General features: G+C 47.4%; 1 protein-coding gene across 2 annotated transcripts in view; it reads right to left on the bottom strand.

The window, feature by feature from the left end:
* Positions 1-27,883, bottom strand: part of LOC144163189 (vitellogenin-6-like) — a 57,721-nt gene that overhangs the window by 16,864 nt on the left and 12,974 nt on the right. For both annotated transcript variants that reach the window (XM_077694021.1, XM_077694020.1), the window contains exons 9-20: positions 25,532-25,700; positions 24,639-24,803; positions 23,303-23,503; positions 18,670-18,887; positions 16,699-16,805; positions 14,961-15,235; positions 13,187-13,307; positions 9,963-10,182; positions 8,295-8,583; positions 5,938-6,147; positions 2,574-2,843; positions 812-949 (exon numbers count right to left, since the gene is read on the bottom strand). In XM_077694021.1, the coding sequence (XP_077550147.1) occupies positions 812-949; positions 2,574-2,843; positions 5,938-6,147; positions 8,295-8,583; positions 9,963-10,182; positions 13,187-13,307; positions 14,961-15,235; positions 16,699-16,805; positions 18,670-18,887; positions 23,303-23,503; positions 24,639-24,803; positions 25,532-25,700 (2,383 nt within the window). The remainder of the gene's footprint in view (positions 1-811; positions 950-2,573; positions 2,844-5,937; positions 6,148-8,294; positions 8,584-9,962; positions 10,183-13,186; positions 13,308-14,960; positions 15,236-16,698; positions 16,806-18,669; positions 18,888-23,302; positions 23,504-24,638; positions 24,804-25,531; positions 25,701-27,883) is intronic.

Genomic DNA, 27,883 nt, shown 5'->3' with positions numbered 1-27,883 from the left:
CCTTTAGGCAGCCTCTCGATTACGTTTGTTTACGCCAAAGGAAATGCCAACAACTACACGAAATAATGGGGACTCCCACGCGTTAATTGTCCTAAAGAATGAATGGCTCACTTGCATGTGGTCAGCCAGCCGACAGAAATTACTGTTACAGTTGAACATCGCTATAACAACACTGATATAGCAAATTATCGGATACAGCGAGCTAAATGCCGACTTTAGTTGGTCACGCCTTATTTCAATGACACTTATTCTTTTATAACGAAACTGAAAACGTGAGGGCCGCTCTATGGGATATAACGAAGAAATATTCCACCCGGAGGCTGTGAAGCTACTTGGGAAAACCTCCCGTAGTCCTAATCTGCAGAAATATGAAAGCCCTTTTGTTCGTAGACACTGTGGATAACTTCATCCTGCTCGATGCTATGAATAGCCACCAGACGAAGATCACAAATAAATAAGCACGCAGTCCTGCTTTGTCAAGTGAACTCTGTTCTGTTGTTATTTCACGTACGCATGTTCCGATTCATTGAGCTCGAAATTCAACAAGAAGAAAGATAAGGGTTACCTTGTGTATAGTGAGTTCGAAGCCTCAAAAAATGCGCTTTTATATCAAGTATTTTTGGGGAAGCCAGATTGTCGATTTGTTATAGCCGATTTTCACCTTACTGTTATAACAAATATCGGCTATAACGAACTAATTTGCTTTCCTTGTACTATTTCGTTATAACGAGGTTCCACTGTACATTAATGTTTCTTGAAGACCGGGTGACTAGATTGTATTCTTATTTTCTGCGGAATTTTGAAGTCTCACCACAGAGTCGTCGTGGCAGTTGCTCCCGTAGTAAAGCTTCATAAATGCCTGAACTTCTTTTCCGCGGTGCATCGTCGCCACTTGAGCCAGCTTCGAAGGATCCGGCTTGGGGAACTTGGAAGACGCTTCGAGGCATATCTGCAAACCAAATAATAGAGCACAGCTAAGCCGGGGCAAAGGTTGCGATTCAATTTACGGCACCGGTAGTTGTCATTCCATTTATTGAAGACAGTGTTCACCATGCCACGGAATACAGCAGGGACTCGGGAGCACTACCGCGTCACTTCTGCAGGAAAAAAGTCTGCAGCTGAAGAATGCCACCGCGGTGAACAAACGCTGGAGGTTAGTGCTTATCAACCCTCGTTACGACGAAGTTGCTTTATTCCAAGTCTCACTTTATTTGAACTTCTTTACGGCGACTGCAGATAAGAGGGAGCAAATCGCCACCGATTTTATTTAACGAAGTACCGCTTGTAACATAGACAGCTTCCCGTTAGTGCATTCGCTCCTGTATGGTAATTTTGAGCATCACCACTAAACCGCGAACAATCTTATACACATTTTTAACTTATTCCTCCTGGGAACTGCCATTTTATCAATTCGCTGTGCTAGCGGCTCTATGATTGGCACAGTCGATAGGAAAATGTAACTGCGCATGCGCAATGCAGCCCAGCACATATCCTGATCTTATTAAAGATTAATGGTTGAAAAGGTTTATACTAAGCTCTTCGTTCCGCAAAAGTTGTGAAATGCCTGTATAAATGAAGATGTACATGTCACTACTAGCAATAACTTTCAATGCCGCACGCAACTTTCGAAGAGGCGGTATCACCGCCTTTGATGCGAGTGCTAGTTGAGAGCGACAGGCACCCATTGCTAGCGCCCCTGTGACGCCAGTACATCTATCGGTGGCTTCATCGTCTTAAACCTGCAGACGTCCGGCGTACTTGGAAGCCTGCGAGTACCTAGTGCTATAAATACCTAACGCCCCTTCCTGGAAGAAAGGTGGTCGAAACGCGAAACTTTCTCTGATACAAATGTAAGTCTATAACCCAATCAGCTAAAGCCCAAATACACAGCAACGCCGAGCAAAGCGAATGTGGTATAATACTCCGGAACAAGGTAAGAACGGCAATAGCTCACGTAGGGTATCACTCCGCCTAAGCGACGGACCCGGATGTCAACGGGAGCGCGCGTTTTGAAAGGAGATTGCTGTGAACGTGCTATTTCGTCTGGGTTTCATCGCGTTGTTTGTCGTCGCTGCGGTCGTTTATAAGCACATTAAGTCCAAAAAATCACGGAAACGGCTCGTACCATGTTCAAAATATTCCCAGTAACGCACAACTTGTACCGCGCGGAGTAACATCCGGCTGCGGTGATCAGGCACAGCGGCAACTTCCGTTGCCGTTCTTAACTTGTACCGGAGAATAGCCTCATTTTCTATTATTTTGTGATTGGGTTATCTGAATATGCTGATTCGGTTAGCTCAGCGTTGTCGATGATTTGGATTTCGGCTGATTAGATTGTGAACTTATCATTACTATCAGAGAAAGCTCGCGTTTCACCATCGTCATCATCATCATGCGTCCCCAATTGTGTAAAGTTAGCTTTCCTGTAGTGCGTTTTTGCGTAATATCACAATCAGTGAGGCATAAAAAGTTCAAAATTAAAAGCTAAATCTAAGCAACCTATTGTTGCGAAACACTTCTCAGTCGACTGAACAGGTAAAGATGGCGTAATGCCCGCAAAACCACGGGCGTACCTTGGTGTGGTTCTGCTCTGAGGCGGAGAAGGGTGCTCTGTCGTAGAAGAACAGTAGCTTGTGGCGCAAGAGATCCTTGCTGAAAGAGTAGCGCAGCTCGCCCGATATCTTCCTCTCGCGGGAGTTGTCGCCTTTGTAAGCGAAGTTGAACAGAACAGCATGCGTGTACGGCCGCTGGGACCCTTCCGTAGGAGCATCTTCCAAAGCGAATTGTGTCTCCCTGTTCTCGTCTTCCGGCTTGTACAAGTGGTGCGAAAGGTCCAATTCCACCTGCAAAAGAAGCAGATGAGGGGTTAGAGCAGGACCATAAACAGGCGAAGTGGCACATCGGTTTCAGTCTCGGCAGGCTTTTGAACAGATGGTGACCATCCGATGTTTATCCTTAAAACATGTTTGTTGTTGAGCGAGCTGGTGCATACAGGGTGGTGCGACGGTAATTGCAACACTTTAAAATGTTTCCTGAGCGAACCGCAGCTCAGTTCGCGCTCAAACTTCACATGAAGGTCGCATTTTGTGGTCTATTTTGTTTGACACCGGGAACAATGGCGGTACTTACCTGTTTATTCTTTCTGTAAATAAATAAAAAAGATTTCCGCCTATGCGCAAATGGCGGCTGATTTGGACGTGCGAGCCAGCGCAAGTTGATCTTGGAACGACGGCCCCACCTGGGGTATGCAGAGTGAAACGCACGTTTGAGATTCAGCAGACGATCAAAACATGCACCTAGGAAGGAGCCAAATGAGCTAGCAGACGATCAGAAAACCCGATTTCACATTTTCTGATCGTCTGCTACACCATTTGGTCCCTTCCTACCGTGAATCTCAAACGTGCGTTTCGCTCTGCATACCCCAGGTGGCATCGTCGTTCCAAGATCAACTTACGCTGGCTTGCACGCCCAAATCAGCCGCCATTTTCCTATAGGCAAAACTCGGTTTTATTTATTTCAGAATAAACATGTAAGTACCGTGGTTGTTCCCTGTGTCAAACAAAATAGACCATAAAATGCGACCTTTTGGTGAAGTTTAAGCGCGAACAGAGCTGCGGTTTCTTCAGGTAAAAAATTTGAAGTGTTCCAGTTATCGTCACACCACCCTGTATATAATGGGAAGCTTAGCGTAAAGCGCCTGTCTCATCTGTCGCTGTCAAGGATGTTCATCCTATCGACAAACATTTCGGGTATCGTATTTAAGCTCGCCGAAAGAACCGTCACAGCAGAGGGGTGTTAGTAGTCCGTACAACAGGGCACACAGCATCGCTTGTAAGCTGATGGTTGCTGCAAAAGGCAGAGATAGTTCCCCAGCAGCAGAATCCTGACTGTACCTAGATGCGACATTCCGATCCCAAGTCAGTGCACGCCCGCCACTTCTTGTATACATGTTGCACCATCTATTGGGTCGTTTCAAATACTGCCGCTATTCTTATGAGCGATCACTGAAGGAAGTCTCGGTTTAAAGTGCGAGTTCTAACTGTAACGGTTGAGGTTTAAGACCAAGCAATTCTGAACATTTTACCAAGCGTCGTGACTTTTTACTGCACAAATGTTTTCTCGGATCAAGTGTGCGCAATTTTTTCGCTAATAACAGTGATTTGGTATCTTTTAGGTTGACGTATGTACGGGGGGCCACCTTTCACTACGTTTAATTAGCGTTCTGCATTGCGCTGTACGTGGCAGACTTGTAACTGCATAGGAACGCGTGTCGCTAACAGAATCGTTCCTAGCACACAGTGTGGATTCGTTGAACCACCTCGTGGTACTTGTCATAATTTATCCAGGAATGAATTTGTTTTTGATTCAGTACATTATGCTGACGATGTCCGAAACCTTACTGAGCTTTATTAACATGGTAAAATTTGGGCCTGCAGTAAAAGAAAAAAGTAAAGACATTGCAGCCATGAACTCAATGCCACGACTATAATGTTGCGGGAAAATATAGTTCACAATTATGAATAAGACGGTGAGGTATAAATTTTACCTTAATTTTCCCTGTCCAGCATGCGCATTTTGTTTCTGGCAGGTTCATACCGCTCTCTATATGTAATATTCTGAAGTAATGCGTTGGCGTAACCATCTGTACATAGAGCCGTCAAACGGTACTTTGCGTTGGTTGAGTGGTTAACATTGAAATTTATGTACACACTTATCTTCTAAACCAGCCTTCTGATTAGGAACCTGTTTACGGACTCACAAAAGGGCAAGGAAAATTCGAACCGCATAATTTTAAACCATGTTCGTATAGTAACGAGTGAAAACGAAAAAAAAACGCACTATTTCGAGGCTTTGGTGTATTATTTCAGAGGTCATTAGATATATTTCCATCGCGATATTTGTTTTAAACAGTTTGTTTTCTATATTTCATTAAACATTTTCAGGTTCAATGTTGCCGCGCTGATTCTGAAATTTTCGCTATAACCAGATGAAGTTACTTTTCTTTTCAATGCTGAACGCTTTTCTGATATGGCACCTGGAGAAGATTCAGCCCTTATAAAATTGTGAGGTGATATCAATTCCACAACAAACGCAGGAGTAAAAAAATGGTTTGCACGAAATCATCTTGTAATTAGTGTTGCTAAGTTTGCCTAGTTTACTAGTCGCCAGTTTTGTACAAATACTCCAACTAATTCGCAATTAGATATTTATCTTGCTTCTTATCGGCTCACTTTCGTGAAATTCGCGGTGGTTTTTTTCTCTCTGGGTCCTTCTTGCCTACAGGTCCTCTTAGCTCGCACTTACAAATCCTTCAAGCCTCTCAAAGTTTAGCTTAGATTTCGTATTCAAGACTTGCTTTGACTGTTTTCTGGAAGTCTGGCTGACTACAGACAAAAATTCACGCATCTCCACGAAGTGAATCATGACGAGTGGGCGAAGCACTGGTGATCGGTCTTACCGTAAATCACCCGTGGTTACCGTAAATCACCCATGGCCCACTCGCGCATGTAATTGAGTGAGAGCGCGTGTGTACAGTATTTACAACTCCAATCCAATCCAATCCGATACAATTCAATTTAGTCCAATCCCATCCAAATCTAATCCAATCCATTTCAATCCAATCCTATCCTATCCTATCCTATCCTATCCTATCCTATCCGATCCGATCCGATCCAATCCAATCCATTCCAATCCAAATTCAATTCAATCCAATTCTGCAACCTTTTAGGTGGGTTGACATTTACATATTCGGTTTATAACACTGTGTACATCGACGCCAGGGCACGGACAAAGCGAGGTCCTAAGGTGCTTCGCACCTAATAATGAACTATTGCTTAATCCGTACTGCATTTCATTTCGCCTTTAAAAGTGCTCTAATCATACAAAGGGCCCGCGTGCCATCTGGACCCGTCAATCATTAACAACATGTTTACTCACAACATTTGTGGCATCGTGGTGGGCCGGGAGCGCTTGCATGCGGAAGCTGCGTGGACTCCAACGCGGGTTGATGATGAGGTACTGCAGCTGCTCGTTGAAGCTCATCTCGTGCAAAAACTCGTGTAGGTTGGCCTCAAGATCCCTCTTGAGTACGTGTCCTTGAAAGTTGAGTCCGAACCCCAGAGTGTCGTTGAAATACGTCCTGTCAAACTGAAGAAGAAACAGAACCGTGTCCGTTATGAATCGCCGCCTGCAGTTCATTTTAGTGGCAGTGTTACGATGCCGTAGGATTGGGGACGCGGACTTTGACAACCGCATAAAATGTATTTTGCATGTTACTCGCCTCGACGCGTTAAAGATCCCCAGGTGGTCAAAATTAATCTGGAGCCCTCCACTACGGCACCTCCTCGCCTGCGTTGTGTCGGCGCGTTAAACCCTACAATCAATCAATACTCGCCTCGACGTCTCAACGAGTTTTAAAGCAAAGGCTCAGCCACAGCTGTGGTATGCTCAGGTTCCTTTCTTTGATTACAAAATTTCAAGTGGCACTTTCATAGCCACCCAGTTATGTATTTTCTGACTGGTTGTTCCAATGCCACACAAATCCTGTTTCTGCTGCGGAGGGTGATATCGAAGCTGTGGTTCGAATTTAGCCAACGTGAAAGCAAGAAGTGACAAATTTGAGCCCGTTCTGTGAGTCGGGCATTACGGAAGAATCATGAGTGTTGCTTACGGGAAGCGCAGGGCCTTTGCTTTGTACTGCATCTTGAAATAAAGAATGAAACAAAAAAGAATCGTGGGACTATTCGGGGCTAGTTCTCTATAAAAGGCTGAGGAGAGTTCCTGTCACAAACTAACGCGTACAGCGTCCTATTATTTTTGTACAGTCGCTCGATTTATTCCGGCATTCCGTTCTATTCTCCTAGAGGCCTCTAAAACATTGTGGTTTCAGGCGTGCCTCTGAGTCATCAGTAGGTGGCTGGCGAGTAAGGTGAACCTTTTTCTACTTCTTAATTTTTTTTCTGCTTCGTAATACGTGTTTTGTAAACTCTTATTGCTTGTGCTATTTCTGTAACCTTCACTTCACTCTAATTCGTCCTACTTTTGGCTACCTCTCACATTTAATGTTCATGTTCTGCTGCTTGCAAAATACTCCGCCTTTTGAAACATAACCTTCTCTCCCTGTTTGTCCTAGGAGTGAAAGCTTTGTTTCGTTCTCTTCCCTACTGGTGGCTAAAGCGTCGTATCACACGGCCACTCCCTCGCCAGTGGGGACCTGTGGAGTCGATGGAATCGTTTTCTACGCCGAGTGGACCACCAATTCCACTCGGCAGCCCCCTTTGAAACGTTGATACTTGGACACAAGTTCTCTTCACCCCATCCAGACGCGGAGTTTTCTGCAATAGATCATACCACGGGTGGAACGATTGAATTCCCGGCCATACCGATGGTAGTGTTCTCAATGTGAAAGCGTTATCCCCAAATGTTTGTTCTCATTGGGTGACTGTGCGTACTATATTTTTGAAGTGGGGGACAGAACCGTAATGCACTGATACTACCACAACTACTACTGCTACTGCTATTAATAACAATAATCATAATGACCGCCACAATCGCGCACTTTTAAGGTGCATTGGTACGAGCAAGATTCATGCCTAGTAGTGTTATTGCCAGCACGAGGATAAACTCGCTCCTTTAGAGGGGTACTCGTGGCATTGTTGGCATAAATTATGAGTCCACAGGTAACCGCATGCCCCTGAAAATATCTGTGGAGTATTTTTAATGCCTTCCCACGCTGGCGATTTCGAAACACCTCAAGAATGTTTCAACACACATGCGATTTTACATTTTCTTTGCTTGTAAAATAGCATTTCTTGTGGGATGACACACTTTTGTTTACCAAAATTTCTTTTTTTTTCTCTCAGCGCCGACTTTTTCCTGGCCACTGCATGCCCCAGGGCAAAAACAGTATATACAGACCACCACTTTAACTGTAAATATGGGTCAAAATCTTTCTTTCCTCTGCTTAAATTTCTTCAAATTTTGAATGCGTATTCTAATCAACAAAACTTTATGAATACTAGTAAATTCTCGTTATAACGATATCGCTTTATTCGAATTTTCACTTATTTCGAAGTTTTCCACTGTCCCTACTAGAGTGAAGGCAGATCAAATCATTCGTGCTTTTCACAAAGTATCGCTTATAATAATGTCAGTTTATTGTCCCGATGACTTCTTTATAAAGGGAGTTTGCTGTATCTGCATTCTGCATTTTCCCGTGCCTGATGAATTCCCTGCTCATACATAGCAGAAAACAAGACCCCGTTCTGTGAGAGTCCAGCAGTGCGCACACTCACGTGGTAGAGTTCTTCGTTGCCATAGAGGGGGTAGCCAGGGAGCTTAGGAGGCTCAATCGAGCTCCGGTCGTACGGCAGCTGGAAGCTGTAGGGGACGAAGTGGTAGCTGAAGAGGTCGATGGGAAGCGACAGCGGCCGTCTGACGCTGAGTTTCCGCCGCGCCGGGTCCAGCGTCAGCGTCAGCTCGAGCGGCACCGAGGTCAGTTGCCGCGAGTCGTAGCCCGTGCCCAGTCCCGTGCGGTCGAACGTCAGCGCGAGACCCAGCATCTTGTACGATCGGGACTCGTGCCTGCACCGACGTCGTACAACACAAGTTTGTAGGGTTTGTCAACTCCATTTTGGGGGAGAGCTAATTCGCCGACACGGGAGAAAAGACGTTTGAAGTAAAACCACTGAAGCCAATTTATTGAAAAATCCCGGGGCATCTCCACTAACGTAAAACCTGGGGAGCGCGTAGCATGCAGTATATAAGTGTTTTTTTTTGGTGCACTAGCCTTTTTGCCACCGGAGATGAAACCGTTGGGGGGAGGGGGGGGGGTGTAGAGGTACTCAGCTTTGCTGTACGACTCGTGTCTTTGAAGCACGAATAGCTCTAGCGCGAGGCGTTGGAAAACGAGTGTTCCGAGGTTTTACCACCGTGACTGCATGATATTACGACGGCATGAGACGACGACGACGACGTGGGGCGACGACATAAGACGCCGACAGCCTAAACCCCCACGGGGCTTCGCCCCTAAAAAATTCTGAACAACCAATCGCCGATTCCTGTCATCGACTCACTGCGATGCCGTTAGCATTACTTCGACAGATTTTTGTTGATGAACTGCCTCCTTCGTCCGCCATTTTCTGCATCCCTTTCCCCCTCTTTCTGTGAAGATGAAAGTGCCCTTCCTCCTTTCCTTCCTCTTCGCCTCCCTCTGGTTCCTTCCACCACCCCTCCATTCCCTCCACCCTTCAAGGTTTGATGGCCAAAACGATGTCGTACCGCAGGAGATGGTTAGACGGATCCGGGCGACCAAACACTCCTAAGTTTGAAGGAGCGACTGCCCCTTCCCCTTTCATTCATCCTGTCCGTCCTTCCACATTCCTCGGATTGATGAGCAAACTTAAACTGCGTGTTTCCTGCTCTAACCCTCTCCTGTATTCGTCATTGCCATCGCCTCTTCAGTAACACACTTTCCCGTCCACCGCTATCTCCCTCACCCACCCCCTTCACCTCCTTTCTTTGAATGTCAAATTGATGTCAAATTGAATGTCAAATTGAATGTCCAATTGGTACACATATACGGAAGAACTAACAAACTGGGTCAAGAGCCCAGGAATGTCAATAGCATTGCAATGCGTACGTATCCGATGCTTCGCGCGTTCAGGTTGCGTGCCCCATGCATCGAACATGGCAACCCGGATTGCGTGTCTGCTGCTTTAACAATTCATCTAACAAGGAGGCTGTGTTCACCACTTTCTGGTGCATTTATGTGAATGTGCGTCTATTCCACGCTCTGGAGGTGGTAGCCAGCAGCACTCCGGCCGCTTGGAGGGGAACCAGACCGTCTGATCAATTTCCGGGCCTTTACTACAGCGTCTACAGCTAGTAATAGGTAGCTACAGGAGGGTGTCGCGCTTATCCGACCGATGGTCGCGAGATTAGAATGTACGGGGACTTCTTACACGTAGTGGCGCTTGAAGTCGACCACAAACTTGCCGTCCTCGGTGTGGTCAAAGTCCAGCCTGGGCCTGTTTCCGTACGTGAATTCCGCCGTCTTGACGTCGAAGTAAGTGGGGAAGCCGAGTTCTGTCGGCACGAGCACGATCAGGTCCTCGCTGAGACGGAATTGCTTAGAGTGCACCTCTTCTCCGAGTGCTTGAAGAAACGCGGCCGCCGGGGGCGCTGCAAGGCCAGATGATAGCGCTTTATTAAAAGTTTTAACCCTCTGATGCCCAAAACTTTATTTTAGGGGCGAAGCACCTTAGGACCTCGCTTTGTCCGGGGCATGGCGTTCGTGTACACAGTGTTGCGCATGCTCGAGGAGCATTGTATTGTATTGAATTGGATTGGATTAAATTGAATCGGATTGGATTGGATTGGATTGGTTTGGAATTGTTTTTACTGTAAACACGCGTTGTCACTCATTTACATGCGTGAGTGGGCAATTCTACGGGTGATTTACGGTAAGAACTACCCCTAGTGTTTCGCCCACTCGTCATGATTCATTTTGTGGAGATGCGTGAATTGTTTTTTACTTAAGCGTGCGAGAAGTTTTTTATATTATCTAACAGGACTTCCGACATCACAATAGGAATTCAGAACAAAAACTCCCACCTCCCCTCGCGGGAACCCCTGTGTAGATGCGACGCATAGACGGAGCGGCGAAGGGACCGCGTTTTATAGCGCGCATAACGTTGAGAGGACTGCGTAAGCCGGTCCCAGTCGATGGCGACGTTGGCGTACTTGTAAAGCGGCGTGGACTCTAGGTGTTTGAGCCAAGCGTGGATGTTGCTTCGCCGGAGAACGGCACACCGGTTATATGCGCAGCGCGCCCGAAGGAGAGGAAACCGCGGAAGAGAAAGTACTGCACATGCGCCGGCCCCAGCGCGTCTGCCGCGGCTATGACGCAACGTGCCGCGGCTATGACGCAACACAATCCAACACAATCCACTTTAATCCAATCCAATCCAAATCCAATCTAATCCAAGCCAAGCCAAGCCAATCCAATCCAATCCAATCCAATCCAATGCCCCTCGCGAGAGAGCGTTCGCTATCGGAGAGGAGAGGGGGTGAGCGGCGGAGAGCGCAGCTGGCGCGGCGAGGAGAATGGGGGAGGGGTGGACAACGCCGACGACAACGACGACGACGCCGGAGGGACAAGGCGAGTGAATCAGATGCTCTGCATCTAAAAATTGGTTGATTAGGACGGGCACTAGGATGCACTAGGCACGGGGAAATACTGGGCACTGATTGCCCATATACCACTTGAACAAGAGGGCTACCTCGATCACCATGATTTATAGTTCAATTGAATACAATAGAGTAAAGTTTGTGTTGCTATTATTTCTAATAGCAATGAAATTGCACAATTTCGGTTACCTGTCGCTAGCCCGTTGAGACACCCGGGATCGATGAGAGTTGACACGCGTAAACAATTATTTTTTTAGCACTCGGAAGTACGTGCTGCCCTCTCTCCTTTAATGTTTGAAGGTCCGGGACCCTTTGTCTGTCGATAGATGGAGTTCAATCGCGGAAAAAAAAAAAAAAAAACGGAGAGTGCGGGAAAAAAAGTAGTTTGAGTTGTTTGTCCTGAGCAACACTGGGCATCAAAGTTAATAATTCCTTATGCACTCAATGAAAGTCCATCTTTATTCCTTGATGCGCGAAACATTCTCCCCATACTAAAACTCTATTGATAAGGGCTCCTGGGCTTCCATATTTTCATATAAAAATGCTTGAATTGTCCGTAAAATTGCCTTAGTAGCAATGTAGCGGTGTGTTATAGCGAAGACGACATTAAAGGGGCGCTTTGTGTATCATTTCATAGGGACGCACGGTGTTCTTGGAAGGTATTTCATGAAAGGCACGTGGGATCGTCGGGTGCCTTCCCACTTTGATATCAGGCTGCGTACCTATATTGCCACTAATTCCTTCGTAGCAACACACATGTGTACAGCAATGAAGAGGACTTTAAAGGGTTTATGGCGGGTTGGGTTAGACAATTCCTATTTGGAGAGTTTCTGAAAAAAAGTCTGTTTGCAGCGTTCTAAACTAGCTAGATCTCACCTAGTTTGACTTCTGTGTTGCTCAGTAAAGGTAATTTGCGGCGAAATTGACATTAGAAGCGCCATGCGGCCTTTTTTAGTTGAAGAGCTTTAAACGATGTCTGTAATTTGAAGAAACAGAAGGAATTTATTTTCTTTCTGTTTTATGCGTGGTAGGCCAAGTTTGAGAAGCGGGGTACCTGCTTTCGTAGCAGGCATAAGGCTATACGTGACTATAGTCATTATTTTCTGGCTAAGGATAGTAGTTTGAATGAATAGAAGAAAGGCAGCAAGAACAGATTTTTACATCGACCTAAAGTATTATTCTCGCGCCAATAGGCAGTATACAGAGCTGCGAATCGTAAGCCCAAAAAGGAAGTAGCTGCTGCAAAGCATGGGGTCGTTCAGCAGTGCCAAACGAAAGCACATTCTGAACAAGACCAGGCGAAGATGTGACTGGTACACAAGAATAAGTTAGGAACTATAGGTGCAACCAATCTAATTTTACGCACACTTAGAGCGCGTTCTTATTGAAATGTAGGGCGAAACATTACAACCTAAAAGAAGTGAGGCAAATACGTTCTAGTGCTACAGTGTGCCAACACAGATTTTTCAAAAAGTCAAATACCGGCGGCAATTTACGAGAATTTAGGTCCTTCAAAACACACTGCAATTACCCACTGTCATATTTGTAACCGGGAATGAGGGATACAGGTTTTCACGCTTTCAAAGGCTGATGATTTGCCACGCGACGCAGTTGAAGCGCTGTAAACGCATTGGGTATCACTCCATGGAAATTCAAATTCAAATACAAATTCAAATTTATTCAGAAAAGTATGCGAGTGTATTAACATTGGGGGAAATTTACAGAAGGAGGTCCCAAGGTTTGCGAACCGCAGGTGGAACCTCCGATGCTAGTTGTTTTAGAATGCCAGCTTTCCTGCGACAGCATGTTGCTACAAATGAATAATCGTCCATCTTTATTCTTAGCGTATCAAGTTTTGCACATGAGACGCCAAGGTAAATCGAGTTGGCTATTGGCTACATATTGGCTATTGGCTACATGTTGGCTACATGTAGTGTATCCAATATTGGATACATGTTGTGTGGGCGCGATGCATGCAGGGAAACCTAGTCCTTACCATCAGATTGAATTCCTGCGAGCAGGGACTCGTCGAACTGCAGTAGCTTGACCGAATTCCCAAACAGCCAAAATGACAGTCGTCCGTAGAGCGGCTCGTATTCCCGGTCGGCGATAGGTAGCTGCAAAGGATTTTGAATACATACGCATCAACAGCAGCCACCCCTTGTAATTTCTCCACTTCGAAGTTTTTGCTCTTTTACGGCATTTTTTCTCGCAATTGTTGCAAAAAAATGCTGTTTCGGAGCATGTACAGCATTTTTTCTTGCAATAATTGCAAGAAAAATTCTGTACATCCGCGGAAACTTCCAATTTAAAGTCTGTGGTATAAGTCTAAGCGCAGCTTCCGAGACTAAGTTTCTCCTCACACATAAAAAAAGGGGAATGGAAACATAAAAAAAGAAGTGATCCAAACTGTATTCCACAAAATTGCATTGATATCAAAATGTGCTGAAGTTGTACTGTTAAGTACAGATGAGGGGGTGGTGTAAACGTCAAAAATTTGCTTTCTATATTTTACGCACGCAAGTTAAGTCGGCACATTTTGGCATGCCGTGCCACAGCCTAGAATAGTAGCTGCACTGCATCATGTTCTCAATTCCGTATCAGACGAAACAGTGTTTGTGCGCCTATGGGCTATATGCCAGCGTTCTTTCGAGTTTAGAACCTTTTGCTGTACCACTAAGGTGCACGTTTACTGCCGTTTTCTTGACCTTAGACTTTGTTTTCGTCGCCCATATGTGGCTCACAGCAAGCCACTGTGTCACACTTCAAGATGCCAAACACTCAGCCAATGCTCGTACTGTCCGTTTCACGAAAGCTGCGTGTCGTATGTGCCAATGAGGAGATAGTGGACGGGGCACGACAATCCAATAGGGCATTTGGGCGCTTCGGTCGGTACACCATGTTCCTCCGAGGCGTGCACGTCGGCGTTGCCAGCTCCCAGAAGAAGGAAACGAACTATGAGCTTAGGACTACTTTCTTCCGCGCTGTCTTTTTAGTTCTTACCTATGACACGTCACGTTCCCCCACTGCACACGCGTTGTCTGCTGCGGCTATAAGGAGGAAGCACTCGACTGACCGTGGGATTAGTTTTCTCCGCGCAATGTCTAGCTTTTGTAGGGTAAGCCACACTGGCCGAGGTTGAGCAGTTTCGCGTGGACCTTGAAGGGCCGTGCTGCGCAAGCGCGAGGAGCATTGCATTGGCTTGGATTGGATTTTGATTGGATTAAAATGGATTGTATTGGATTGGATTGGAAATCCAATCCAATTGGAGTACGGGGGTGTAGAGAATTGGGTCTCCACATCCGCCGGTCTGCACATTCCAGAGGAGTGACGTCATAGCCGCAGCAGACGCACTGGCGCTGACGGGTGCCCAGCTGTGCGCCTTCTTGCGCAGTAGCCAAGTTTGATGGTGCGCCGGAGACGCTTGATAGCTGTTTCGCGTGGCTCCTGGAGAGCCGTGCTGCGCATGCGCGAGGAGCAGTGACTGGACTCAACGGGACTGGATTGAATTGGAAATCGTTTTAGTAGCAGTAAGCATGATAATCAGCTAATCTTAGACAACCAGGAAAGCTAAGAATAACCAGCTGAACCTTAACTCACGCTTCGTATATCCTGGCATGGCCGAGTTAAGCCACTGCTAATTTTTGTGTACGCCTGGCAGCTTCGACAGCGCTGCACGTAGGCCTCAGTTAGCGGAAATAGGAATCTTGTTAGCGTGAGCGTGTACTAACAGGGTCGCAATTTCTTTTTCCCGCCCCACAGTCGCTCACCGCCTGTTCGATGTGTTTTCGGTTCGTCTCCGAGGCGTCCCGGGTGAAGCGACGTCTGCCGAGTACGTTCCAAAGGTTCCTCGTGGAACCCGGCTGTGGGCCTAGGAAGGCGTTGACGAGCCGATCGAGACCCCATCCTTCGAAGGCGAGGGCGAACACGTTGTACACGTTGCCGGCGCCGTATGCGTGGTTGCTGATGTAGACGGCATTGGGCAGAAAGCTGTCTTCGGAACGGACGACGGACACGAAGGTCTGGCTTCCCGCGTCGAACTTGGCTGCGATATGGTCCAGATCACAGCTTTTTAAGCAGCATCAGTATAGACCAATACTGTAGTATGGTAGTATGGTGTAGTGGTATTGTAGTATAGGGGTAAGGTGGTATGTGGTATAATGGTATAACTTCTTATTGAGAGGTCACGATGAAGAAAAAGGAATAGAGGGGTTGAAACTTTGAAGAAAATGCTATCTTCAAGAAAATGACATGGCGCCAGTATATTACATAAGGTAAGAGTGTAGTAAGCTGGTCCAGTTGGTACTTTGACATCTTGGCTAAAGCGGTCGTCTTGTTCTTTTGTTTATCCCCCCTCCTCATTTTTTTTTGCAGTGTTGCCAAGATTTAAATACAGCGAGCCTGCTGAAGCAATAAAATTTATCCAGTACTGAAATATAATGGCTGATTTAGGAAATACGACCAGAAGAAACTTTGGGTCAGAATCCTGGGTTCTGCGTGCTCGAGCAATGACCACGCGGTAACCGAAATACCTACATAAATCTTTGGTATCTTTGTCTTGATGTGCCAATGCTTAAAAGAGTTCTGGAACTTATCAGTACTTGGCCACTGTCAGTAACCGGTAATCGCTTTGGCTGCGACAAAACACCACAGCAAAGAAATGCACTTGCACATGTATATAAAGAGCTATACAGTGCGCATATGTAAACAGAGGACAGATGTCAAATGAGGTTTTCGCCCACAATGTCTTTATGCCAGCACCTCGCGTGTTTCTTTCCTCAGCATGAGCCAGTAAAGTTCTATTTACGGAATTTGGCCGTGAGGCCCACCGTAGTGGAGAGTTACGGATTAATCGGGGTCCTTTGACAGGCGTTGAAATCCCGGCACGCCAATGTTAATACATTTCGTCTGCATTACAGATACAACCACTGCGCTCGGTAACCTTGTGAAGGCTCACCAGTTATGACGCGCTGTCCCTGAGTGCGGGGTCACAATTTGGTTCCCCATTTTTTTGGAGAGGAGAAGGAGGAGAAGGAGTAGGAGAAACAAGACACGTCCTCTTTTGCGAAACTTGGGGCATCTCACACATGCCCAGTCGTACAAATTATTTCCTAGCCCTCCACTACGATTCAGCTAGAATACACAAATTTGGAGCTTTTTACTTTTTATTATGAATTCCAATTTCAGTCTTCAAAATGCTTTGAGAAAGATGTCGAGTAGTGGGAAACTCTCGTTTGTTTCCAAACCGTAAGGCACTCGATGTCATACCGGCTTCAATTTCGGACTGCTTATTCTTCCTAAATTACGACTTCCAAAAAGTTCTACGCCTTTACTTTCTCCAATTTAAATACAAACTTTTCAGCGCTATCCGGCGGCATGCTTGCATAAATCATTTTGGGGCATTTTGAATGGTGCAGCGAAAGCTGTTTCTTGCACCACTGGGCAATATCTTGACTGACAAACTCTCAAGCTCGACGAGCAAAAAAAATCACACGTGAATAAACTTACGAGTATACACCGAAGACATGTACACAGCTGACTGTGTGATGTCCGCTGGTCTCGACAGCCGAACCCGGTTCTCCCACAAAGGTACGACGTAGCGAAGCTTCTCCGCCCTACAAAATGCACAATCATCATCATCATCGTTGTCATCATCATCACCCTACTCAGTCCTCCCCCATTGACCTCCAACCGCTCCTGTCATGCGCTGCTCGAGTCCATCGTCTGCCCCCGAGTTTTCCATCGAGTAATTGGCCTTCCCCTTCTTCTAGATCCGCCTTTAGGTACCCACTCTGTTTTATTCGCAAAATGTCCGCAAATTTGGAGCGACGATTTTCATCCAACCGTCCTTCGAACAGCATGTGATGCCGGTTGCGCATGGCCATAAATACCGTCTTCGCTGATACGTATGTTGCAATTTCGCCGTGATAGATCACAGCTTTTACAAGGGCTTCTTTGCTTAAGTTTTGAAACACAGTTAGTGACTCCGGGACACGTCTAATGCAATAATTGCCACTGTTCTTTTGTTACGTGCTATCGCGCCTAATTTCAATGCGAACAGGGGGACCCGGCTAACTTGGTGTAGCACGGGCAACATACGTTTGGTTTCTAAAAATTGCTGTTTTCAGCGTTATTCTGACGAAACATGGCAACCTCAGATGGTTCAGGAACTTGGGAGTATAGGCGCATGCTTTCAAAGCAGCCTTTCGTGCTCGGCAGTTTTGTTATTTTTCAGTGCCCAGGAGGTCACAGAGCACGCATTCGAGAGCCACGTGCTCCGTTCGCATCTAAATGTGGGACGACAGCACGTCGTAACCAAAAGCCAGAATTCGTATTCGGTAAATTTCACATATCATTCACGTATTAAACGCTCTACTTCGCAATTCCTCGTAGATTTTATGCACGTTATTTATCATTATCATTATCATCACTACATTACTCTGATGGAGGGCACTGCTATAGATGACACATGCGAGCTCGCCCGACCGTTTCCGTACATCCCCCATGCTCTAGCTAAAACGAAATGAAGGAAGCTAAAAAGAAATGAAGGAAGCGTAAGACTTGAAGGTCGCGAAGCTGTACGCAACCTTCACGATCATCCCGATAGTTTAGGTCCACGATTGTGGTGGATTTGCTTCTTCTTTGCTGCCGCGACGACCTTTACTATATATTTGTTGTTATAACGCCAAAAAAGACGCAAACCGAAGCAGCAGAACGAACGAACTGAACGCGCACACTTAAACTAGGCGCCCGCAAGTGCAACGTGTGCCCCATCACGTGTTCTGTGTCGAGCAGGGGGTGTGATTCCTCTGCCCACAGTCACAGCCGAGTGAGTAAGCGGCTTGACTCTCAGATGCTAACTCATGCTCGTAGCCGAGTGGGTAAGACGATTATCTCAAACTCCGTTGATCTACCAGACACACGTTGTAATGCTGCCGGTGCCGCCGATTTATTATTTTAAGAGCGAATGCTCTTTATAAGCGACCCCAAACCATCCACCGCCGGCGTCGGCGGCGGCGGCGGCGTCCGCAGTGCTCTTTAAAGAAAAAACAGCATCCGGCGCCAGGTTTCGATCCGAGGACTTTGCGGGCCGCAGCGCGACGCGCTACCGACCAAGCCACAGACGCGACGGTGATATCAGTGTTAGACGCGCCTTATATCTTTAACGCATTCAAACTACGTCGTCAGCGGCGTGCGTTGGCGACTCAGCGGCGTTATAGCGGCTTGATAACTGCGTGGTGTACACGTGATACTACAAACCCGATGGAAGAGATGGAAGAGAAGGCGGCGAGTCGGTGGGCTGCGGGGGCCGAGCGCAAGCGCCGCAAGCGGGCCGACAACCGTGCATTCGCACTTTCACATTCTCCCCCTCGGGGAAATGCGGGGGAATTTTTTTTATACTGTTATACTGGGTTTTGTGAAATTCCGGAATCAATAAATTGCTGAGCAGCTTCGATGTTAAAAAGCGAATGTTCTCACAGTTCCCGGTCGCAGGGGAAGTCCGAGCTGAGGATTCCTCGGAAGAAGCTGCTGACGTAGGAGACGAGCTGGTCGCTGGGCTCGTCGATGAGGCTTCGGGCGATGTGTCTCAGGACGAACAAGTCCGGGTCGCTCAGCAGTATGTTGACGAACGCCCCGATTCTCACGATGAGCGGCTCGCTCGTGTTCTCGTAGATGGGCAGCACGATAGAGCGCACCTGCGGTAATGTACAGCCGTTGTCTTCTTACTGCGCAGTACTTTGGGGCCCGGCACACGGCCTTCGCGGCGGTGAGGGCGATGTCCGCGTAACCGAGCGAGCGAACGAGAGACACAGGCAGAAAGAAAACAGTGGAGGACGCGGCGGAAGTGTGAGGGGGAGGGCGGCACGCGCGGCTATGGCGTCATCTCTCTCACTACCTCCCCTCACACTTGCGCCAGAAGCTCCGCCTTCGTTTGTGGCTCATTCGAACGACGTGATATTTGCACGGGAGGTTCAAACCAGATTTACAACAACATGCTCGGCGGCGGCGACGCACTGCGAAATAACGGTGGAGCAGCGCGCGCCGCCGTGCGTTCGCTGATCACGCGATCACTTTCTGAGTCGCAGCAGCTATGCACCGTGACCGAGAAGACTGCAGTTCGCGCTGCGCACAAATTTCGTAATAGGGAGTACAGTAATCGTCAGTGTTTTTTTTTTTTTTTGTTCTGCCGAACGCTAACGCCGCCTGTAATCGCCCCACAATTTAGGCAGCCCTGCGGTAACACACGTAGGGTCAGGCGAATACTTTCGACGTTGGGAGGAAGCAGTCATTTCGAGAAAACGAAATTGTTTACTGTGATCGGGATTTGGAGTGACAACTCTAGCGTAACCGGGTATTGTGAATGACAGGCAAAGTGGAGGCCTGGTACCGGATGAACTACATCATTCGACGGAATCGAATAAAGGCAATCTGCATCTATAGTCGCGGTTACATCAGGTGGATTTTAATGGCTGTGAAAGTGTGATTTATGCGCAATGTTGTTGACAATTTACACCACTGTAGGAAGGCTGCGATGCGTATACAGTCAAACCCGATTATAACGAACCCGGATCGAGCGAATTATGCTATATATCGAACAAAGAAAGATAGGTTATGAAAATACACGCGAAACATATTCCTTATAACGAAGTTCACATCTGATAGATCGAACTCGGCACGCCTAGAATTGCCTCCAAAAGACAAGGTCTCAGAGCGGCGATCGAGATGTTCATTGGCTGAGATGGAGATTTTGAGCCTCCCATGGAGCGACGTGACTCCCGGCACTTTCCGTTAATGTTAACGACGGGACTGACTCACGATTAAACCCTCCAAGTCAGCGAGTCCGGACCAAGATGGAAGCATCGGCGAACTGTGGGTAGAGCCCGCCAACGTTCCCGATGTTGTGCTTAAAGCAGTGCCCTTCGAGGATTGCCTGAGTGTCGACGACGACGTTGCCCTCACTGTGAGCCCCTCGGACGCCGACACCGTCGCCGATGTCATGGCTGCTAACGCTGCTGGAACCACGGGGGATGCGGGGGATGTCGCGAGCGGAAGCCGTCCGATGCTTAATGAAGCGCTTTCGTCAGTCAATGTGCTCCACCAATATTGCTTAAATATTGAAGGACACAGACTGCAACTGATGCAAATGATGTCTCATGTAGAGAATGCTCTGCTAGTTGACGCCGACAAAGCGAAAGTGAAAACAAGAATCACCGCTTTTTGGGAAAGTAGGTAGTTACAGCGGAAAATAGCTTTATTGCTTGCAATAAAGATAGTTTTCTGTATGGCAATGGGCTACTTTATTATGTTCGTTTCTGCCTGCGGGGATGGCAGGAGGAGGGGGGTGGTGGTAGGGGGGTCATGCGTACTGCGAGCTGGTAACAAAAACTCGTTATTGGCGGGTTCGGTTATTTCGAACTACTGGATATATCCAACTAATCATGAGGCATATTGCAGTTCGCTATAACTGGGTTTGACTGTATAGCGAGGTATTCGCTGTGGTGTTTTAAAAGAGTAGTGAAACGAAATTTTAAAGCTGAGATAACTATGTAAAATGCTTTCTTTTTATCACGAGATATCTCCCAGCAAGTTTCAACAGTAGCCGTTAAGTATAACATATTTTAAACGCATTTTAATCTCTTCCCACACGAAAAAGCCCAGAGCCGGCCAGCATGATATCATCTGCTACTTGCCCCAAATTGGCGACGTCGGGGCTCCCGTGACGTGCCCGACCCGCTGGCTGCGGTTGGCGCGCGCTGCTCTACCTTGTGTACATGTCACGATTTTAGGACTGACATTATTCTGCCCGGGCGCGCGGGGATGGTGAGGACCTCGGCCGGCCTGGGCGAGCGCGTGCGCTCACTCGCGCGAGCGTCCAGACCGGCAGCGGTGCAACAAGAATGGTGACGTCAGGTGCTACCTCCTGTCATGGCGGCCGCTCGGCGTTCGTTTTGTCGAAACCAAAACTGACACGAATAAGCGACGCCGTAAATGATTGTTCACTCTGCGATCAACCGTCTAATGTGCCATTCTATGATTAGTGGGCTAATAGGCACCCATAGCAGCGGAAAAAACGTAACTCGAAACCTTCGCGTCTATACTCCTTTAAACAAAAACAAGTTAAATGGTGCGGATTACTTAACGGGGGCCCCGACTGCAGCATCCGAGTATGCGACGATTTCAGAATTTTCTTAATATCTCCAGGACACTTTCCAGAGCGTGCACACCGCAGTTGAGACGATGTTCGGCCAAGACATGTTAGGGTAGACGTAAAGCGCTTTCTGCTTAGCAACGTAAGCCCCGAAGTCGACGTGAATATAGAGTATCATTATAACTAATGTTAGTGTCCGATTTAAAATGATGCGGCCAAGGTCAACATAGTAAGCCACGACAATAGCCAGATAAGGAAGAGAAAGGAAACCTATTCGATGCAGTACCTCGATTCTCCATCAAAGTTTGCAATGTAGTGCGAAGTACTGTTTAGCGATGTGATTCTAGTCACACCGGAACGCGGTGGTAATACCGGGGTTAGTCAGCCCTCTCTGTACCTGTCTAATCCCCGCTAGTACTAGAGCTCCTGCGTCAGCTCGCGGCTCAGAATTCTTGAGTCTGGCTCTTGATGTTTTCGCGTGTAAAAAATTGACTGGCAATTACGATACTCCCTAATGCGAAATTTGAGCGCTGCGCGAACCGAAGTCTTCTCGCTGACGGCGCATGCCTTAAGCGTCTCAGGAAGTGATCGCCTCATCAGTGAACGCACAAGACGGCGCGTGCTACACTCTGGCGTTCTCTGGGAGCAGGCTCTTCGGAGCTCTAACCTCGCAACGCAAGAAGCCGTTACGGACAGAGCCCTGGACGTCGCGGGGGCCCTTTGGGCCTCCGCCACCCGCCTACCCTGAACCCTATGCAAAATAAAGTGGCTCTACTACTACTACTCGTAGAGCGTGCACCCGCCGGGCGGCATATCTCGCGCCACTTCTGCATACCGCCCTCCCCCTCACAATTTTGCCATACTTTCCTCTTCGGCTTTTCTGCTTGCTCTATCTCGTCATCTTCGGTGCACCCTTCGTTCGCGTGGTTACAGCGAGGCCGACGGCGACGCGAAACCACAAGAGTGGGGGCTTTACATCTGCGGTCTCAGACGTTTCGGGTCGTGGTCTAAGAGAGCTAATAAAGCTCGTGAGCATAAATTGGAAGCGTATGTGCCCACCTCGATGCAAATGTCGTTCAAAGACGACAATCTTCTGCCATCCCTACCTCCCCTATCTCCCACTTCCACACCTCATGTGGTTCCCGTTCCACTCCGCTCACAATTAATGCAATAGAGGTTTGCTCACTTAAAACCAAGCTTGCCGTGTTCACTAGGCAGGCTGCCTCGATTCACGCGCCCGCCGTACAGGGTGGATACAGGTATTCGTTGGCGCCGGCATTTTGTGTCACTCGCTCGCCGCCGCCATTGTAGCAAAACCGCGGTAAAATTATCGCCGCAGCGCAGTTTACAGGCGAAGAATGAATCATCTTATCTGTTTCGCGTCTCTGGGTCTCGTGGGAAACGAAAGCAACGGCACGCTGAGCCCTTTGACCCAATAGCGGCGGCACGGGACAGTTCAAAGGGTGTCTCCACCCTGTACGGCGGCGCTGGCATCGAGGCACCCTAGTGTTCACATCACTGGGGCGCCATCTGCTGGCATCTTGTGTTTCTGTTGTGCTCGGATCAGCTCGAGTCGGCATGTTTTGTTTTATTGTTTGCTTTTATCTTGCTTCTCTTTGACGCCGTTTTTCAGCGCGTAGTATTTTTGCTCATTCAACGTGGATTCCTGATTAACAGTACGCGGTTAATCGGTTAGTCCTGTTTGTAGACTGGTCTATATTTTGCTTCGAATATGGCTTAGGTCTCCTATACGCGGAATAGTGTGCAAGTGTATGAGCCATGGCGGCAGTGTTTCAGTCCGGTGGAGTCCTGCTAATATTTAAATACTTCATGTTCAAGCGCTCTTTCGCGCATTTCTTTTTTTTTTTTTTTCTTTTGTTGGGTGGTTGAATCGAGTGACAGACATTTTCCGGTTTAGGCAGCCATCTTTCGGGGCTGGAGAAGCCAGAGAGCGGTACTCACGAGGCTGGGGTTTCTCGGCGCGGCCTGCGTGAGGGCCCAGAAGGCGGCGGCTCTGCGGCGCGTCGACTGGTGCTGCTGGGGGTCGACGAAGCGCTGCAGGTAGCGCACCGCACCGGCCGTCGCCAGGTTGCCGGCCACGTTGATGTAGTACACGACCCGCTGCTCCGCCTTGCCCTTCACGTCCGCGGGCGTCACCGAGTACTGGGCGACAACACCAACAAAGTGGACCGTTTCAGAAACCGTTTTACACCTTGTCTTGACGAGTTACTACTACTAGGTCTTGGGACATGCTTCGTGTTAGGTAGGTTTATCGACGTAAGTTAGGTGTATTAAACCTGTTTTATGTCTGCAATCAAATTGGACAAACTGTGGACATACGTCTCCAGAATCCAAACAGTTGATAAGGTGCCGCATTTGAAGTTGTGGTCAACTACCGTAATGTGTGTGTCGTCATATCTGTTCTTTCTTTGCGCGTTTCTTCGCTAGGTTATGTTTATAGTGCGTGCTTGTGTTTCAGTTCTTTTTTTTTTTTGCCTTTCGCTCAATTAGCGCAGTCGCTATCAACACCAGCCTCACAGCATCTTTGTTTAGTCGTGGCGTGAGGTAGGTATTACTCACAAATAAGATTTTGCGATGGGCTGACAAAAAGACTAATTAAAGAGGTAAATTCAATTAAACTCAGTCTGTCCGTAATTCCTGTTGACACTCGTGTGGCTTTACCACTCTCACCCCTGCGTAGTCGTCTCGTTAAGTCCCCGGTTCGTCGTGGCAGAAATGGTCTTCCTATTCAAACTCTGTCGTACTTGAAAGGCGGGTTGTCTCTTTACTCGGTGGTGGAACATGATACGACGCTATCGAAAGTCTTAAAGGGACCATGCAACACTTTCGATAAGCGCTTTCATTCTTGCCTTCGCGTCTGGAACCACTGCGAAAGCAACAGTTATCGCCAGCACGGAGCGGCACTGCGTGATTTGCTCGTCGCAGCAGATCCGCCTTCCATTTCTGCTTTGTTTCTGTGGCTTTATTTTCAAAGTTGCTATCGAAAAGCGTTCATTGCTGCAACTGAATGAAAACCGGCCAACAGTTGCTACAGGGCCTTAGTGACGTAATTCGAGCAGTCGAATAATATCAAGACTTGGAAAGAAAGAAAAATCTTTGTAGAGAGTTTACAGGTGATCTGATTGGGATAGAGCAGTAATCTTTGGCTGAGGTACTTTGCAACCGCCTAATCTAAGTACTACGTGTGTTGGGGGACTACGTTATACAAGCATGAAAGATTTTAAAACAAGTTGAAGAAGGGTTGCTGCGTCCCTTTAATACAAAATATAGTGCTTACGTTGAAGAAGAGCTCGACGATGTGCGGGGAGCAGAGTCCCGAGTCAGCCTCGAGTAGATTCGTCGAACGCTTGCACTTCGCCCCGCCCACCAGGCCGCTGAGCGTCAGCATGCACGTCGAGCGCAGCGGCTCGTTGGCAGTCACGAACTCCGAGTGGCACACGCTCTGGAAAGATATCGTCCGGGAAATGAATTTCCTAAGTGACAGAAAAACATTGCTGGAACATCGACCGATTAATTTATGTGGTTGCTATAAAGGCACAACCACCCGGTCGGGGTCACTTCGGCCCGGCTATTGCTTAGGCCTACTTTCTTCTTTCTCCGTGCGACAGAAACGAATTTTAACAGATAGGGTTAGGTTCTCTCCAATACCGGTTATACGGAAGATAGGCCGAATCGCCTCTGTACTGGGGTGCAAGTTAAGAACGGCAATAGTTGATGTAGTGCATCACTCAGTCGTAGCGACGGACCCGGATGTCAACGCGGGCGCGCGTGTTGAAACGAGGTTGTGCTTAATGTGCGACATCTTGGTTTTCACATAGTTTTATTGCAGTCGCTGCAGGGATTTATAGGCATATTTAGTGCGACGAATCACGGAAATAACTCGTGTCACGTTCAAAATAATCGCAGTAAGGAGCAACTTCCGTTGCCGTTCTTATAAGTTGTGCCCGAGCATAAAGGCGATTTTTACGGAAATGGTTCCGTTCTCCCCAATACCACTTATCCGTAAGAGAGGCCTAATTTCCTCCAGTAGCTACTATTGACGGAGCCCCTTCCACTGGGACTCGTTTTACATGACGGAGGACGATAAAAACATGCCGTTATGGCTTTTGAAACGCTCTTAATAGTCTGCGAACCCGCAAAACTGCGCGCACTTCAAGATGAAGACCTTACCGCGAGTTCGGTAACAACGCCAACGCTGTGCTCCTTGAGGTTTCCAGGAAGCTTGAGCAAAAGCCGGTCAGCTTCATCTGTACTCAGTTGCCCGGCCTTGATGAGCTGTAGTGCGAAGGCGACGTGTGGGTTGTTTCCCGCTGCCGCCAGCAGGTCTAAGAACGCGTTCCTGTGGGGGAAGTCAAATATCCGCGCTTGTCATCAGGCTCCCAGCACAGTCAGTCGAAGTTGTTGAGTGTTTTTAACACGGAAGTGTTTTATACCGGGATTAACGAAGATTTCTCTTACGTCATATCAGACACGAAGTGACGCCAGTACAACAAAATAAGCGGCCTGTAAAGGGTGCACCCCTGCACACAAGGTCTTCCTTGCGGGGAAGCAACCTTTAGGACTAAAAACTACGTTATACTTCGGGCTGTACGTTTTCGGGTGTTATATTTTAACACGAATGTGTTTTATCCCGCAAAAGACCAAGATTTCACTGACGTCATATCCGTCACGAAAAGGACGCCAGTACACCTTTGCCGAAGCGACCCGCCAGAAGGACGTCGCTTGCCAAGCACGCCCACAAGACAGCCGCCGAACCGCAAATCATGCTCAGCTGCAGATTTCACTGCACACTTCACTTTAGTGTTTTGCTGATTCCTATGACAGAGAAATCAACCAGAGTTTTTTTGTGTGTAACGTCCGGCTCCTTAACAAACATTTATATTGACTGATGCTCGCGGTCTGCTTGGGCGCTACTACGTTCATGTGGTAACCTGCTGCCGAAATTGCTACATGGTTTCCCGTCCAGACTTTCCGGTCGGCCTTTTTGCGATAGTAACTGCCTTGATTTTTGTTGTGAAACGAGCACTGAAAGCTCAAGTCCCAGTATCGACACAAACGTTTGCAATACCTCTGGTATAGGCATACTTGCATTTCTAATCAGATTGAATGGTACATAACGAAGCATTTCAACGTTATATACGGCAATCCCTGCAAACATGAGATCATTAAGACTTATCACTCCAATGTGTTTGCAGTATGCGGATCCATACGGACTTTGTCGAAAGGGAGGCGGGCATGGGCGAGGGTCGGGAGGTTTAGGGGTGTGGTCACAACCGCGGAAATGGCGCCCGCTGTATAGATTAACCGCACTACTTCACAAGCCGCACCACTTCACAGTCTTGAAAATTCGTGCAGGACTGCTCGACTTGTCGCAACGACGCACAGCTTCAAGGCTATCACTTTTTCATAAACCTTATGATCACCCATTGCTTCATGACGACTCCTTTTCTTCACCAGCTTCCATTCTTCATAGACACGACCATACTTTCAAAGTGAAGCGTTTAGCATGCAATACTTTGAATATTGACGTTCATTCGTTCCGCGTAGAATCGTTGACTGGAACGCATTGCCATCACACATTGGCAACACGCTGTTAAATTTAATCAACTAATACTAACGGCAGTTGTGAATTGAAAACAATACTATCGGTTTTTATTGTATGACTATACAGAGATGTGTTTGTTGTTGCGTCTTCTGTGTTTATTTTTACGCGTTATTTCGAGCTAATAGTACTTTGTCATAGTGGTGTTCACGCATGCGCGGTTCTTTTGAAGTTATATGTACCCAGTGCATATCTTTGACCGTATGTTTGTTTTTTGCTGCATTGACCACCCCTTGTGTAATACCCTCCTGCGTGAGAGCATTTAGGGGTACGTTGAAAAAATAAATAAATAAATAAATGGGTAGGAGCGGGAGGTCACTGCTTCTTCACTATCTACTTGTTCGCCCAGGCGCTAGGTAAAAAATAAAGATGCAGCAAATCCTCGTTATCGGAAGCCCCCAAAAGTGGAAGCTGAGCAACGTGAAAGTTTGGGCGAGTTGGGGATGAATGTTGAACCATAGCGCAAACAACAGACGACAGGACGACAGTGAGAGGGTAATTAAAGCGGAGAGTTGGGCGATTTGGTTACTGACGAGCGTGTGTTCCGTCTTTTCGTTCTCAGTCCAGTGTTAAAGTTCGCTAGACGTATGAGTTCATTAGCAAGAGTACCTACTTGTGTGCACTCGATTTTCCTCTTGCTGTCGTCCTGTCGTCTTGTTATTTGCGCTGTGGCTCAAGTACGCAGCAATTCAGGCGGTCACATGAGTGACCATTGTAAAAGATGCGGATGTCAGCCACTACTCTGAGAAACAAGGTCCGTTAATTAAGAGAGCTTCAGATAAAACCGGGAGAGAGATAATAGAAGATTATTACATCAAAAAAGCGAATGACAAATGCATATGCACACCATCGTTCTCACTGTTTGATAAAGAGATCCAATTCTTAGACGGGTTCTTGTAATCAAAAACTTGTTGAGCATG

Source organism: Haemaphysalis longicornis, unplaced genomic scaffold (genome assembly GCF_048455015.1).
Source record: "Haemaphysalis longicornis isolate Haplotype H1 unplaced genomic scaffold, Haemaphysalis longicornis Haplotype H1 scaffold_12, whole genome shotgun sequence".
Lineage (NCBI taxonomy): Eukaryota > Metazoa > Arthropoda > Arachnida > Ixodida > Ixodidae > Haemaphysalis > Haemaphysalis longicornis.
This window is presented reverse-complemented; position numbering and strand designations above follow the sequence as displayed.